At 45.6% G+C, this 16,525-nt stretch overlaps 1 protein-coding gene across 2 annotated transcripts in view; it reads right to left on the bottom strand.

Moving 5' to 3' along the window:
- Positions 1–1,038, bottom strand: part of LOC142560739 (uncharacterized) — a 133,263-nt gene extending 132,225 nt beyond the window's left edge. For both annotated transcript variants that reach the window (XM_075673039.1, XM_075673040.1), the window contains exon 1: positions 334–1,038. In XM_075673039.1, the coding sequence (XP_075529154.1) occupies positions 334–717 (384 nt within the window). In that variant the 5' untranslated portion in view covers positions 718–1,038. The remainder of the gene's footprint in view (positions 1–333) is intronic.
- Positions 1,039–16,525: the final 15,487 nt, after the last annotated feature.

The following is a 16,525-nucleotide window of genomic DNA, read 5'->3' as shown; positions in this document are numbered from 1 at the left end:
ACAAAAAGGGCGTGACCCGTCCTTCACCTAGAGGAGGAGTTCACGCGGAGAAGGCCAGTGCTGGGCGCACGCTTGAGGCGCGTAAACAAACACAACACCCCCGGCGGCCGCCGGACAGAAATCTCGTTCGCTACGAGCTGCACCGACTGGTTCGCTACGCGGACCGGATTGCGACGTCAGCCCCGAGCAACGGCGACCGCCGTACCGAATCGTGTCATGACAGCCGCGAAGAAGAAGAAGCAAAAAAGGTTCCGAAAACACAGCGCTTAGCGCGGTCGCCGAAAACGATGTGGAAATGCACTCCAGCAGAGACGGGCGACAAACGGCGCTCACCTTTCCGGGCCTGGGCACGGGGTTGCGGCATTGCTTGACCGTCGGAAGACTGTTCTTGACGATGATCTTGTGCTCCTTGTACCAGGCGTCCGCCAGAGGGTCGACCACGAGCAGCTTGGTTTCGTTGGGCACTGCCTTGATCCGCTCGACCACCTGTTTGTGGTTCTCGTTGGAGATGTTGATGCCGTTCACCTCGACGATGCGGTCCCCTTCGCGCAAGCCGGCCAGCTGTGCGGGGCTTCCTTCGTCGATCTTGCCCAAGTACTGGCCGGGCTTGGACTTCTCGCTGTGCAGGTTGAAGCCGAAGCCCTCGTAGTCGGGCCACTTGACGACATGGCACAGCCGGATTGCCGGAGCGTCGGGCGACAGTGCAACGGCCGACATGGCTTCGGAAATACTGCGCGTTCACGAACGCTGCCGCTGCTTGATTTCGGGGACGAACGCGCGGAAATGTCGCACGCGCGCGCGCGGCCACGCACAATCCGGCGTCGGGAAAGCGCGAGGTGTCGCACAGGAATAACGGACGGCCGATGCGCGAGGCTCGAGCTCGCGGTCGCGCACCACACGCACAACTCACCACACACACACGCACAGCACGGCCGATCAGCGCAGGCGAGGCGAATTCACAGGCACCCCGGATCGGCTAGGCTCGCGAGGCGACCAGCTGCTGACGACGAAATCCAGCGTCCCACCGACAAAAGCCGCCGCTGGTGGCGCGAACGACGAACGACGCGCTGTCTGCTGCCGCCCTCTGTGTTGCTTTGAGAGAACTAAACTTTATCAACAGAAAGGCTCACCTCGTGAGGCCTGGCCAGATCTGGCGGCGTTTTGCATTTCTGCGCCGCCAAATGCGCTGTATTAGTGTGAAAATAAAAGACATGCGCAAGTTATCAAAAATTTTCATTTTTATATGCCTTGTTAAATACATTTTTTGTTTGAAAAATTTATTTTGTAAGTACTATGTAATAATTTAGATTTTTTTTGGATTTTAATCTTCAAATAAAAAGCTGAGCCACTACTTCGCACTTAGTACAAAGCGGGAAATTTGATGTTGTAGTGCGCATCGACACAATGTTTGCATTACCTGGTCTGCAGAAAACTTCACTTTTCTCAGTTTTTCGACTGTGCTGATGGACCTGCATAGCCTCTGTGAAGCTGAAAGCCATTGCAATTAATATATTACTGTTTACATTATCTCGTAAGAATGCACGAGAAATGCAGGAAATGACTGGACGGAGGTTTTTTTACCACGGAGCAAAGAATGCATTTTGCCTAAAGGTATACGTCCTTCGATTTCACCCATTAATGAAAAGCTTAGCGTGTCTCGCGATTCCTGTATAGTCGTCGCCTTAGTGATAACGCCTGCGTTATCGGCGAATTCGCACTCGTAAGCGTGCACTTTAACCTACGCAGAACAGGTGACAGCTCTAAAAGCTCAGTTGGCTAAACAGATGAAGCTTGCGGAGCAGGTCAAAGCGAATCGAGCAGCTGTGAGGTTAAGTTTTACAGTATTTGCTAATCACTATAAAATCCGCAGGGTCAATTAAGTGAAAATTCTTCCGGGAGAATAAACCGCGCGAGTTGACACTTAAATTCAATATTAAAATACGGGGAAAAAAGAAAACACCACAGGAACAGAAGCAGCGCCTTGTTTCTGTCCTATATGTTTCTCTTTCACTGCCTTCCACTCCTTTTTTCCATGACTGCGTGGCGCGTTCAGCGGTTATAAAACACTGCAATGGCGACCTATGCTCCTGACGACATGTTTCGTTATGTTTTGTTTAGTGGGCGATAGAACATTGGACTTTTATTAAACGGGGTTAACTTGGTTTATTAAGCACTGAGGTACAACAATATGTGTAACTACATGGCGGTGTGAATGTACAGTGTTCAGACAGCAGTGCCAAGGTAACGGAGCGCCTGACGCAACTTGATTATTTCGTTAGTGTGCTCGAAGTCATTCGAAGTTTCAAGATGTGGAGGAGGGTTACGGAAACAGAGGAAGTGAAGGATTCGGAAACAGCGCTCGACCAGCGTGCAACACATCGCAGGGGATGGTGGCGCCATCTCTCAATCTGCCTTGTAACAATTACAGCGCGAGCACTAAAATGAAAAGAGAGAAATGTAACATTGCACAGGATGGGGGCACAACGTCTCGCTTCTTGTAACAGTGTCGTTTGAAGCGCGTGTCCTGGTTCAAAAGGGATCAGGAACATTTACTAATAATTACCGGGCGCGCTCTGAGAGGCCTTCGTTCACGGCTGTAATGTTACAGTTACAAGAATACACGCTGCTGTACTCCTGGGTTTCAGTCGCAGCTTCGAAATGTATCGCACGTTGTTAGATGCTCGAACAATTGTTTTAGTTCTCCGCCGGGCACACACATTATTTCGTTTCTCCTCGCGACCGTGTCCCCGTGAACAGCGAGAACGGTGTTGGATCAGCTGTGTGCGCCGCGTGGAGTATTTGATTGACATCGCAGCGCACGCATTGGCGCGCCTATAAAACATGCTCACAACTTGATTAATTTGCATTACTGCATTAACCGAACCGAATGGAAGCCAACGATGTGCCCGAAATTTCGTAGAGCACACTTCGTTGGCGATGAGAAGTGGACAAACGCTGCGTCTTCGTCAAATGTGCCGACAATTTTCTCCCAGGCCTACCACAAGGCAGTGACGCCGGAACTATAGAGAGGTTTATATTATAGGGGGACGCAAGCGTTGGGGCCCATTAGCGCTTGGGGCATACTGCGCATGCGCAGTAGCGTGGTCCCAAGCGCTAACGGGCCTCAATGCTTGCGTCCCCCTGTATTCTACAACTCTCTTGCATCTTTAGTGGGGGAGGGGGAGTGGGGTATGGATGCAGATATGGGAAACAGAAGCTGGACATATCTTAAGACCTGATCTCGCAACTCGCCAATAGTTTCTGATTTCTTCTGGATGATCTGCAAAACGCTGCAGGGTTGTGAGGGAACCAGCGTCGCATAGAAGAGTTGGCGGAAGCAGCAACTGCGCCGGGAGTCGGTACAGGTCAAAGTAAAACTGCATGTACTCCCAAAAGAGTTTCTAGTTTATCTGCTGTGAACTGAATATCCCCAGGAGGGAAGATAACCGATGGTCATTAAGGGTTACGGACCGGATTCCAAGGGAAGGGAAGCGTAGCAGAGGGCGGCAGAAGGTTAGGTGGGCGGATGAGGTTAAGAAGTTTGCAGGGACAACATGACCACAATTAGTACATGAATGTGGTAGTTAGAGAAGTATGGGAGAGGCCTTTGCCCTGCAGCGGGCGTAACCAGGCTGATGATGATGATGATGATGATGAATAGCCCCAGCGGCGTTGATCAAGATGCCTTCTAATTTTACGAGCTCGTCCATGCCAGGCTGCTCAAAACGCCATTTCGTTTCGCTTATGATCCGTCGGCAACAGCGAAACACTTGCGGTGCATCCTTAGTGTCTAGTGCAACTGGCTGATCAGGCCTGTCTGTCGCCTCGACCTAATAGGCGGTTTTGACGGACTGGAGATACGAGGCTCGATTTCAGGCCTAGCTTAGCTGCAATTGTGCTAGTCTGTTCCCACAGCTGATCAAACGCGGTTCCAAAGCGCAGTCGGAAGATCGCCTCACAGAGAACCTCTGATGCTTCTTTCGCAGCTGCGGCGCGGTATATCACGCGCTGTAGAGCCTTTGCAAGTTCTTCACAAGGCCCGGAAGAAGGCCACGGGAATGTTTATGCCCAACAGCGTTTCAGATTTCTGCAGAAGTCTTTCATAACCCTTCAAAATTGTGTCGCTGTTGCCGGTCACTGAATCTGCTGTCTGCAAGAGCAATTTGAGTGTCTGTTGAACTCTAGCGTAATTATCAACGAACGTTTGCATTGACTTTACTCTAACGGTCCATCGCGTTGGAAAACGCGACAGCAGGTTTTTTGACCTTGGCCCGACCCCTATAGCAGCTTCGCGTCCCGTAGGAATTACTAAATAGGCATAAACACTTTTGCCCTCCTTTGAGTCAAGGATTGCGTTGGAAATGTCTTTAACAGTGCTGAGAGCGTCTCCAATTACTTCACAGCTCCTGCTAGCCTCCTGCATTACCAGGTCTAAACAGTGATTGCTACAGTGTGACTCACCTTGACTCACACTCGCCAAGTCTTTTTTGTACGCTTGAAAAACGCCCCGACATATTCGCCGTCCCATTACAAAGCAGTGCATGACCTCGTAAACAGTGAAAGTCAAGGCTTAGGTGCAAGATCACGTCTTTGATGGCCGAGTACAACGTCTCGGATCTGCAGTTCGGTGCGTTATACAGGCCGAGATACTCCTCTCGGATTTCCAAGCGTCTTGCCGTGCACCCACCGCACACAAATAAGTGAACTGTTCCTCACCATATATATCCGTTCTGCCATCAACGATAACACCGTAAAACGCAGGACTTAACGTCCTTCACAATTTCGCGTAGTACGATATGAGCCGTAACTTCTATAAACTCGTTTTGCACGTCGCCGCTAACCTATCTGTCCCTCTTAGTCAATCAACCCTGTCTTAAGGGCTGCAACATATCATCCGATCTCTCCTCGAGCAGGTCGAGCAAATTTCCGTCACCTGTAGATCGCTCTCGAAGAGCTTGACCTCGGCGGTAAGAGGTAATCAAGGCAGCGAAATTACAATGGCACGCAGAGCCACCTTGGCATCTTCCTGCTGTTTACTGCATTGCTGCGACGGGAGATGCGAAACAGGAATGGCCCTCTTTTATGTGACAAATTTCGACTCGCAGAATCCAAGTTAACCTGACGCTTTTCATGTGATCTAAACTTTTCCGTAGCTTCTTTTCCCCAATTGTTAGACCCGGCCTTCACAAAAGCTGGCTCCACACTTCCGACGTTTCTTTCTTTCTTTTTCTTCCTTATGTAGACGGCACTCGTGACACATGACTACGTCGCTTTTGCTTTCGTACGAAAGCCAGGGAAATTTCACAAACCAGCCTCGTTGGAAAGACCTACCGGCACGGTTTCTGGGGGAAAATGTAGTTTTCGGCAGGAACTGACCGACAGTCGGACAGCGCTGACTCGTCCTCGTTGGGTGCGTTCCTCGAACGGGCGAAGGTGAGCGAATGCACATAGCTTGGGGCTTCATCAGAGCTGGTAGCTTCGGCTGTCTGGCGAGCAGGACCCGTTGTAGGAACTTCTACAAATTAAATGAAACACGTTACGGTCGCATAATTCTTTCTGGTTTTTTTTTTCACAGCATGCTTCCTGTAATCACACCTCGAGTGACTGGTGTTGAGAAACTGTGAAATCGGAGGTAGCTTCGACTATTTCTTCCAAATCTCGGCCCAGTAATTTGGTATCGTCTGTAGCAGATAGGAGAGGCTTTTTAAGCAAAGCCTTTTTGCCTACAACTCCGGGGCTCTGGTGCGGTGGTGGGTATGTGTGTTTGTCGCCGAGTTGACAGACGGAGCGGTCGCGTGCGCATGCGCATAAGCTAAGTGGCGGCGCGAGTGAAGAAGGAGAATACCTGCAAATGAGCGCACTCGGCGTTGTAATAAAGGCACAAGTATATAATGGACGTGACCTGCTCTGTTCCCTACGAATTGACAGACTAACGATACGAAACAAATAACTATATCGATAAATGCCCAGGCTGCAACAAATAATCGAAATTGAAGCTCATTACTGTTGACGGGACCGCGCTACACTTCTTGAACCTGGTACGAAAAATCCGCAAATAAGTAGACAACGTCGCCGGGAAAATGCGAGCCAAACATTATTGCTCAGCGTGCTGTAGGGAATATACAATCTCGCATAGCCCACCGCTCAATCTCTCCTGCAGGTTTGAAAGAGCGCGCTGTTTTTCGCTTTACTTCACGTCATCGATGACGCAAAGTCATGCTGCCTGCGGATTCCATGATTTAAGGCATGCTATGTGGTCTCGGAAGTCATATATGCGGAAACAACGCAAGCGTTTTGGAACACTATAATATAAGCTAACGTGACTAGACACTGAAACGTCGTTGCACGTTTGTGTAGTCCTTCGTGCCAGTGGAGAATAAACAATGAATTTGCCGCTGCAGAAGGCAGTTAATTATACCACTAATACACAGGGTTTTCACGAAATTTCACAAGAACAAAGAAGATGAGGTAATTAAATTATTTTCCCTGGGTTGCCTTTAGCAGAAAAGTGTACGTTTGAAGTTTACTCGATGTAGTAATAAGTAATTTTGCAAATTAGACTAATGAACTTTTTAACCAATATGTCGATGCGATTCATCACAATGGAAGACTTGAAGCGCGCTATCCGAGCAGCTCATAATCGTTTCCAGAAATGCAAGGAGTTGACACTGCTGATGTTTACCTTTAAATATGTCAAATACTAAGCACCACCCCTTGAGCTACATCTGAAAGCTCCATGCAGTATTGTTATGTCCGAAAACCGTGAGAAACGGAAGCAGTACGTGCGCTCAGATTCACATGAACAAGTCCAGCCGCTGCGATATCCACGTATCTTTACAGCCGACATGTCTTATTATTGATCTTCTGCGTTCTAAGTCTCACCATAAAATTTATTGCAACATGTTTGGTAAAATACTTTACTGACACGCTTGAGAACGCGCGTCCACCGACCGAAGATATTCAGTGAAACTGCAGAACCCGTCGCTTTAGAACTGATTAGTATATATATACTGGACGAATTATTAGAAAAGGTTGGTGCGGCGGTGCTCTCTTACGCCGTGGACGCTCACTCGGCGATTGCGCAAATAGGTATTGCAGGGCCCCTTATTTAACGCAATACATGGTTGCGGTAATAATATGCTGACAAACGACAGTCGAAACACTCAAAGCAAGGTTTGCCCTCAACCTTGTTCGAAGTGGATCACTAAACAAAGTCGACTACATTGTTTGCGTGTGCTCCAACGCTCAAAGATATCTCCGGTGCACACTGGATGGTCAATATAAGCGTCAATCAGTCGCGCGAAATGCTTCGCTTATGTCAATTTCTATGTGGCATAATATCTGGATATTTTTTTTTTTGGTTAGAAATACACAACTTCTACTAGGTTGCAAATACTCAAAACTATACGTGACCCGCAGAGCAATCTTGGGACGGTATCACTGTAAAATAATTTACAGCCTTAAATGTGAAAAAGAGGTGTAAATGTGTCTACGCCTCGCCCCCTTAGGGTGTGATTTATATGACTGACACCCTAAGTGTGTGAGCTATAGACACATTTACACCCTTTTTCACTTTTAAGGGTGCAATTTTTGTTTACAGTCTAGGGACAGCTAGACTGCCTAGGGACAATCCATGGCTGTCCATCACCGGCGTTCGCGTTGTAGGGACGTGGAGGACCGGTTTCCTGTAAAGGTGGCGCCATTTTAACTGTTTTACAATGCTACCTTCAGAGTAGAAAACTTGTTCTACGAACTCTTACGTCATCAAAGCCCGTGCCTTGAACTTCACCAAAACACTACATCTTTCGGAACTAGCATCTGGCACAGCGCCAGGAAACAAATAGAGTCGCTGAACTGAATATACGTAGAACTCGGTGAGAAAATCGAACTGCTGAATATGTTACTTTGAGAATCTCCGTTTCTGGGGCACGTACGCTTTGTGGCTGGTGTAGAAAGAAGCTGCTGATCTTTTCTTTTTCTAGGGCCCACTCATTGCATGTAAGGCTGCACTCGACAGAAAAAGAGTGAGTAAATCAGTAATTGAGAGATGTAAGTGTAGATAGTAGAGCAATGTAGCATAATCTCGTTGACGATTAATAAATTAAGAGCGTAAGTGACATGATCGTACACAACATAATTTGCGAACTCGAATATATGGCGAGGACATAAAACAGAAACCTAATGGTATGACAATGAAAATGAAATGAAGGCACCCTGAAAGAATGGTTGTGAGTGTGAACTAAGCTTCAGTATTCGACAGAATGTATTCCTTCAGTTGTTTCTCAAATTCGTGAATTCTAAGTGTTCTTATATCTAATGATAATGTATTGCTGAATGCGATAGATGAAAAATTGACGACTGCTTGCCATAATTAGTATGTATTTTGGGTAAAATTAAGTTTCCATACATTGATAACCTGGTAATATTAGTATTTATTACAGAATATTGTGGTATCAAGCTATCACATCGCGTGTAATTGATTTGACGGAGCAAGAAGGTCCGACCGTAGGTTATATTTAACGTGTTGTTTGACTGAAAGAATGTGATTAGTTCGTAAAAGAGATGAGGCGTTGTGGTTGTATAGGCTAAATGAAATTATCCTAATAGCCTTATTCTGTAGGATTTGCAATGAGTTTAAATGGGTTACGTAAGTGTTTCCCCAACAAGTAACGCAGTAGTTAATGTAGGAATTAATAAATGAAAAATATAAGTATCTACTCCTCGAATGCCCCATATACGAGCTGCGAAGATGGCAGCTAGAACAAGAGCTACACTCCATTGATCCTCACCGTCATTTATCACTCGCAACATTGCTGGGCTCATTGCCATCGAAAATAGCACAGCGAAAAGCATTGAACGCACTCGAACATTTTCATGAAAAAACAGACATTCTTGACAAATACTAGGTATTGCACTGAATAATCACACTATGTTACCATAAGGTTCTTCTATTATTTGTAATTATTAGTGCTTGTATATTACGTGTTATACATTGTTTTGTGCGTGAATTATTCTAACACTGTGTAATTCCTCATCTGTTCATATGCTCATCGAAGTCTACATCACGGCCGTTTGTGTGTGTTTAAGACTTTGTTTATGAACTCATTGTGGTGCAATTTGCATTTGACTTTTATACTCTTATGTTCATGGGCATATAGGACTGTGCTGTGGATTTCTGACAGCATGAAGTGATTTCTTTTAATTTTGCTACATAGTTTTTATATTGTTGTTTCCGCTATGAGAAAAGGAGTAGACGTCACCATTATAAGGTGACTACGTCTGTTTCTTTTATTTTCATTTCAATAAAAAGAGTACAAGGATAGTAACATTTGATGGTTAAATATGTTTCGGGCCTTTAGAAGTACCCTGATACCGCAGGTAATCTTCTGTCTTACTTTGGTTATTTGTTCAATAAATTTAAGATTTCTGTCTGCTTCTATATCAATATAATTACAGGAAAAGCTTGCGGGGATAGGACTGGCGCCTAGAGAAGTACGAGGAAAGGAGTGAAGTATTCGTTGGTGGGAAGTGAATACAACAAATCTTATTTTCGACAGGTTTACGTGTAGCTGGTTAGGATGGCACCACTCCAGCAGGCTGTGTAAATCGCCATTAAGGTTAGATACTAAAGTTGTAACACTCTTATGGGAGTTAATGATAGTAGCATCATCTGCATAAAGCATACATTTTGAAGAAGAGAAGCAGTTAGGCAGATAATTGAAATGTAATAAAATAAAAGCGGACCCAATATGGAACCCTGGGGGACGCCAGTATCACAGTGAACATGGTTTTAAAATGAACGCCTGAAGTAGTTACTACCTGCACTCTGTCTGTAAAGTAATTTCGTAGTAAAAAAAGTGCTGGGCCGGTAATTCCTAATGATTCAAGCTTATGAAATAAAATGCGATGATTTATTTTTTTCAAACGCTTTGCTGAAATCTACAACTACTGAAGCTGCATAATTGCCTTCATCGATAGCGAGTTTTAGTTGATCGGTTAGCGCAACAAGAGCAAATTCGGTCGAGTAACTCGGGCGAAAGCCGAATTGGAATGGTGAGAGAATGTTAAACCTTGCAAGGTAATTGGTTAAGAGTTTTCTATAAGATCTCCAATTACCTTGCTGAAGAAAGGCAGTACACAGATGGGGCGATAATTGGAGATTAAAGAGCGGTCACCTTTCTTAAAAAGTTTGAGTGATCTTGCCTTGTCTAAGTTCCTGTGGTGAACTGCCTGATTTAAACGTGATGTTGGTTACGTCTGTAAGGATATCAGTTATTAGGAGTGCAATTAATTTTATAGGGGAAGGGTGTAATTTATCGATGCCAGCGCCGGCTATTTTTATGTTGTTTATAATATTTAGTACTTCCTGGGATGTAGTTGGAAATAAAAAGAAAGATTATGGCAGGCGCCGGGGCACGGTATTGTCACGCGCAGGTGTGTGTAGTTCGCTGCTAGAGAAGAAATCAGCGAACGCATCAGCTGTTTCTTTGGCTGGTTTGTAGACTTTACCCTGGTGAGCAATTTCTGTTATAATTTCGCGATTATTTGCCCTGCTTAAGAAGGAGTTCACAATTTCCCATTTCTTTGTTAGTTTTTACCGCATTTCAAAATTTTTATTTCGCGCCATGTTCTTTTCAGCTTTCTGCAATGTTGCAGAGATCTGTTTAGAAAACTTCGTGTATCGAATGGCTAAATTGTTCTTAAATGGTGGCCGCTTGGTTTTGTAAATATTATCCTTCTTGCGCATTAAAAGCTAGGAGCTTATCTGTTATCAGTGGATTCTCAGGCGACGCGAGTTTCTTTTTGCATTTAACTTGATGGGAAGGATGATAAGAACAGGACTTAAGCATAGAGATGAACAGTGCAAATGCTCTTTGTGGATTATTTGCAGAAAAGATGGGGGAGCAGTCAAGATTCGACACGGCTTCGAGGAATGATTGTTTGTCTAGTGTAAACTTCGTGTACGTGATTTTTTCGGAGCCATGAGTATAGTGAAAGTTTAAAGATATAGGGTAGTGATCAGTTATGTCGGTCATTAGAACACCTGCGTCTGGTGGATATGCCAGATTTCATAATGCATGGGCAATTAATGTACCTATGGGGTGGTTAGCACATCGTATCGGTATCCTAATCAAACATTCACAACCAAAGCTGTTAAAACAATCAGAATAATGTAAAGCATTAGTAGACGTCCTGTCAGTGAAGTTCATGTTGATGTCACCTGTAATTATTACATTTCATAAGCGATTTGCGCTACTTTCCAACATGTTTTCATTTCTATCAATCGCAATGCTCGCAGCTTATTCCAGAAACTAAAAAAGAAAAACAGAAATTGAAGAAAGACATCTGTCCCAAACATCGCGTATAGGTACTCAACCAAGATGCACTGTTTCTAAGAATTCGGACCTTAAATCTTTCTTAGCGCGATAATAGCCGAAAAAAAAAAACCTAAGGAGCCCAGGAGTCTTAGAGGTCTGGACCATTGGTTCAAGAGACACGGCGTCTCAAATGCTTCAGCCGGACTTTCGAAGGGGAATCAATGGAAAGGAAAAAGGAAAAAAAAAAAAGCAACAGGGCTTTTAAAAGCTTACACCGCAGTTCGAACCATCAACCAAGTCAAAAGCAGAAGCCAACTGACACCGGCAGTCATATTGTTTATTTAAGCATTTTCACCACTTTCTGGCGCGTTATCATCTCCACCAATCGCAATGCTCGCAGCTTGTTTGAGAAAGAAAAAAAAATGGAAAAAAAAAACAACGGCGCCGTTTCTTCGTCCGTAACCTCGCGACGCGCTAAGAACACGAGTACTGTATTTCTTCAACCAAGAGACACAGTGCTTCGAAGAATTTGGACCATAAAACTCCTTGGCCATGTTAACAAGTACAAAAAAAAAAAGAAATCGCGCACGCACGCGCACACGCACGCGCACACACCCACGATAGATAGATAGATAGATAGATAGATAGATAGATAGATAGATAGATAGATAGATAGATAGGTAGATAGATAGATAGATAGATAGATAGAGAGAGAGAGAGAGAGAGAGAGAGAGAGAGAGAGAGAGAGAGAGAGTGTGCGATAAAGTAGAGGACCTTCAGAGGTATGGGCCACTCCTTCCAAGAAACCCAGGCGTCTCAAGGCTTTCCGTGTTGAGAGACAAAAGACAGAATAACACTCTATTTGGGTTAAAGAAGCGGCGTGTAACCACAGGAAGGTATTAACCCTGCGGGAGCCTCCCCGTTAGGGTTAGGGCGCCTCGATGTCTCTCTCGCCGTGGAGAGGGGGATATCGAGCCATTCTGTCTTTCCGCATCCGGACGCCGTATGTCTCTTCCTCCATTTTTTTGTCGGAAACTGCTCGCTCTCTCATGGTTCCCTTTTACTATTTAGCGTGAACCTTTCGGATAGTCGTCGGCCGTGTCCCTCCTCCTCTTCCTAGCCCCTCTTTCCGTCCTTTCGCCCACTCCGCTGTCAATAGACTACCACTGGAAAGAGTCAGACGAACTATCGATGACAGAGCATGACCGGGCACACTGTCAGAGCATGTGTTCTAACGTGGCTATTTCTTCGCAATCACGGCAGACATCATCGGTGAAAGTGGCCGGATAGATTGCGCGTAAGAGCGACGGATTGGCATACGTACTCGTTTGTAGCAGACGGAGCGTTAGTGCTTGAGCTGTATTGATCCGCAGAGAAGGAACGATGTAGGCTGTACGGCTGGGATCGTAGCTTTTAGTAATCTGGTCGCAGGTGAAGCGCATGTCTTTGTTCTCTTGGGAGTCGTCTTCCGACTGGTCGGGGGTAGCGTGATGGGCAAGTGGGCGCGCAGGCCCGTGAGCCGACTCGTTGAGGTTGGGGGGAGCACCCTCTATCTGGCCTTGATGTGCGGAAAACCAGTAAATGAAGTGGTGCGTGGTTTCCTTGCCTCAAAGAAGTCTGAGGGCCTGTTTGGAAATGGTGCCTTTTTCAAATGCTCTAACTGCAGACCTTGAATCGCTATGGATAACATCCCGTGAGCTATCCAGCAGGGCTAGTGAAATAGCCATTTGTTCAGCAATTTCCGTCGTCCTCACCTGGGAGCCACACTATAGGCTTACCTGCCCTAACTTCCAACGCTACAGGTGCCCTGTAGTGACATAATTACCCCCGACGGCAAGCAGAGCATTTTCACCCTCGCGTGCCTTTCGATAGCGATTCCTTCGTCCCTCCTATAGGAGAGTTCCCGACTGGGCAGGGAGTGCTCATCGACAATGAGACCGCAGCTGCTTGTCACGTTAAACGCCCCTCTCACTTTCCCGCGTTTACGGAGACGATGGAGTAGACGTGCAGCACCACATCGGCGATGCAGCCAGTGTGGTGCCGTTCGAGATGCTGTTGCCCGTCGCTGTTACTGCCCAAATTTTTCTTAGCAGTGCTATCTGTGCTATCTATGCTTTCTTAGCAGTACTATAATAGCGCCATAGTAGAATTCTGGACGCCGGTTCTCGGAAGCTGCTTCTTTAGTTTCTGCTGGAGCGGTTGTCGGCTGTATACAGCGTCATGGCCGAATGTACTTTCGTGGTTGCTGAATGTGTAGCACATGCGACACCAGCGAGGGCACTTCAGAAAAATTGCCTCGGAGTAATGGGACGCCAAGCAAGTTCCAAGTTGCAGGAACCTTCCTCAGTCGATGTATTTGCTGTGACATAGTTACTAGCGCCAACAAGACCGTTCCCACCTTTTTTATTTTTCGCGCTAGTCTTGTTAGCGCTAGTAACCATGTCACAGCAAATGCATCAACACCTACTAGCCCCATTTTCTGCGTTAACTTCTTCAGTCGGTCACGGCGCAGGTTTCCGCAAGGAAAGTATACTGTAGCTCTTGCGGGCTGGCGCTTGGGGTGAAAGATGGGTTTTGCGACGTCTCCCAGCATTGCACATTATTCTCCAGCATTCAAGATGCGAGCATTATAAATCCTAATACAAGTTGATGCCTGCCAGTTCACTTGTGGAAGGCAGATACTGCCGGCTTATTTACATGAGACTGATTTCTGCTGTAGACCATTTTTTAATCGCCTTCCATGAAAATGTGTGTCGTATTCTGACTGCTGACAAACAACTATTTATTTACGCAGGGATACGACAACTGAAACAGTGTTTGGAGCAATTTCTGGAGCAAGAAAATCTTTGTTTTGAAGCAGAATCCTTTTGATATGGAGCAGATTAATGCACAGTAATAAAAACCAACATTTCCGCATCTACGCGTCTTAAATTTGGAGCAACTTATTTAGAGTAGCACACTCCAAATCTGAAGCAGATGAATTAAGTAAGTGGTCGCAACTTTTGCCCTATTAGCCCCGAGAACAACATAGAGGGGCGCTGCGAGCGCCGCTCGCGTGACGTCAGGGCACGGACTCGCACCTGTCGTCTGCTGCAGTTCGGGCGGTGTCCGCACGCCTTCTGCAGTGTTTCCGTTTGTTCGTTCTCGTTCCCAATGCTTGTATACATATGATGGGCATCTCAAATATATATTTTACGATGTCTTCGTTCGCGATAAAGTGAATTCAAGGAGCTTATTTCCTAGACGACAATATATTTGTCGAGGGCAAAGCTATAGTGCCACCCGAGGGAGCTCAGACCGGCCCATTACGGGTTTTTCATGCGCGGATCTACACTTTCCAGTGGTAGCTCACGTGAATAATAAAAGCATAGACGCAAAAAGCACAACACAGAAGAATCTAGTTAACATTCCATAGCCACCATGGTGCAATATGCGTGTCACAAATAAACGCTGACTATATATGACTTCTACAACATTTATCTTGATTTTAACCCGCTAAAACATGTTTGCTCACGACGAAAAGTTCACGGTATAATATCGAATTTTTCTATTTCTTCACAGAAACCCTCGGCAGCAACACGAGGACTTAACTATCACTGCAGTTTAGATTCCGCCAGCACCACTTGCGTTTTTAACTGGTTCTCAAAATCAGGCCGTTCTTCACCGGTTAAACTTAAGTGGCAGTAACTTGAAGCAAAGCTGATTGAGGTTTACAGGTGTTTGCAGCACACAGAAATGAATGTACCAATATTTATTCCCTTTCCGGGCTAAACATTCAACTCGCTTGAGCAATTTACTGGTGCTTCTTGCTTGAAAGACAGACATGATGAATCTGTTTGAAGAACTGACACAGGCTGCTGCGGTCAAATATTTGAGTGAAATATGCTTTTTGGACCGATTCGCTGCAGCCAGCAAGAAGCCTAAGGCCCATTCATTAGTAGTGTTGTACATATTCAAGATATCATTGTTCCCCTGTGGAGGTCAAGTGTTCATGTGAGACTTGTGGTGTCGTCTTTAAGAGGCGGGTACGCGAGGTTCTCTTTTATGCACTGACGAAGCAAATAGTTTTCAGTCTGTGTAATTAAACAACAAAGGATCGAGACACGTTGAGGCAGGATGTGCTTGCATTTTTTATGTCAACGCAGCCTAAGCTGCGCTGTAGTGCCTTGAGTATGCTATAGGCATTGTAATTGGAGCTGTAAAGAGCTACTTTATGGTTTCAATTCAAAGTTGTAGTGAAATGCTGGGTTTCGCGAACAATGCACGCCTCGCCATAACAACAGTCGGTTGCTTTCCGTTGCGGGAGGGGTGTGCCATATCGTCGATAAAAGCTAGTGAGGGCCATTATGACACATTTCATCGCTTGCAGGTGATTGCATGGTTCTCGATCTTAACCACGAAATTTTCTTTTATGTGATTGCTGTTATGGTGTTCGTGACGTATGTATATACTATACACGATGCGCCGTCGTGTTAACAGCCAATACATTTCCGGGTGCCTATTTCAGAGAACGATGAAAGTAGTACCAAACCTTTTCACACGAAATGCGCGCCTATTTCTTCCATTTAGACCTTAATACAGTTGTCACATTTGACTAAAACAAGATAAGAATTATGATGAAAGCTTCGCTGGGCAGTGTCCTTCTAACACGGATATATAATGTTGACACCAAACATCAAGGTATTCCATGTAAAATGCTATGTCTCTCATACTTAAATAATAAGGGAATGTTAAGTGTTTAGAGGAGCATCATAAATAACCTCGCGTGTTGAACTTGCAGACGTTCTTTTTAAGCAAAATTTATGAATAGACAGGGTGCATATATGCATTGCAAGACCAGTAGACCCCTTCAGCGCTACATAGCTTGCGATATCCAAATCGCAAATTTTCAAGACTTACGTGGTTTCAAAGAAGAAACTGAGGTCCACGCATGGCAACAAAAATAATCTGAAATAACCTTCTGTAAGTACGGCTCGAGCCGCCAATACCCCAAGCATACACGAAGGGAACGCGCGCGCGGCAGCCGAGCGAGCCGGTGCGAGTGGCGTCCTGGCCGCGACGTCACACGCGAGAGGGCGCCACTCCAAATTCTTGCCGCTAATAGTCCTTCCTTTCGGCATTAGCTCCTGCTGTCATAAATACCGTCTTCAGAGGGCGCAAAACACTGCTGTGTTTACCTGATACAGTGTTTACCTGATACAGTGAAG

Source organism: Dermacentor variabilis, chromosome 10 (genome assembly GCF_050947875.1).
Source record: "Dermacentor variabilis isolate Ectoservices chromosome 10, ASM5094787v1, whole genome shotgun sequence".
Taxonomy (NCBI): domain Eukaryota; kingdom Metazoa; phylum Arthropoda; class Arachnida; order Ixodida; family Ixodidae; genus Dermacentor; species Dermacentor variabilis.
Note: the sequence above shows the minus strand (reverse complement) of the source record. Positions and strands in the feature narration are given on the sequence as shown.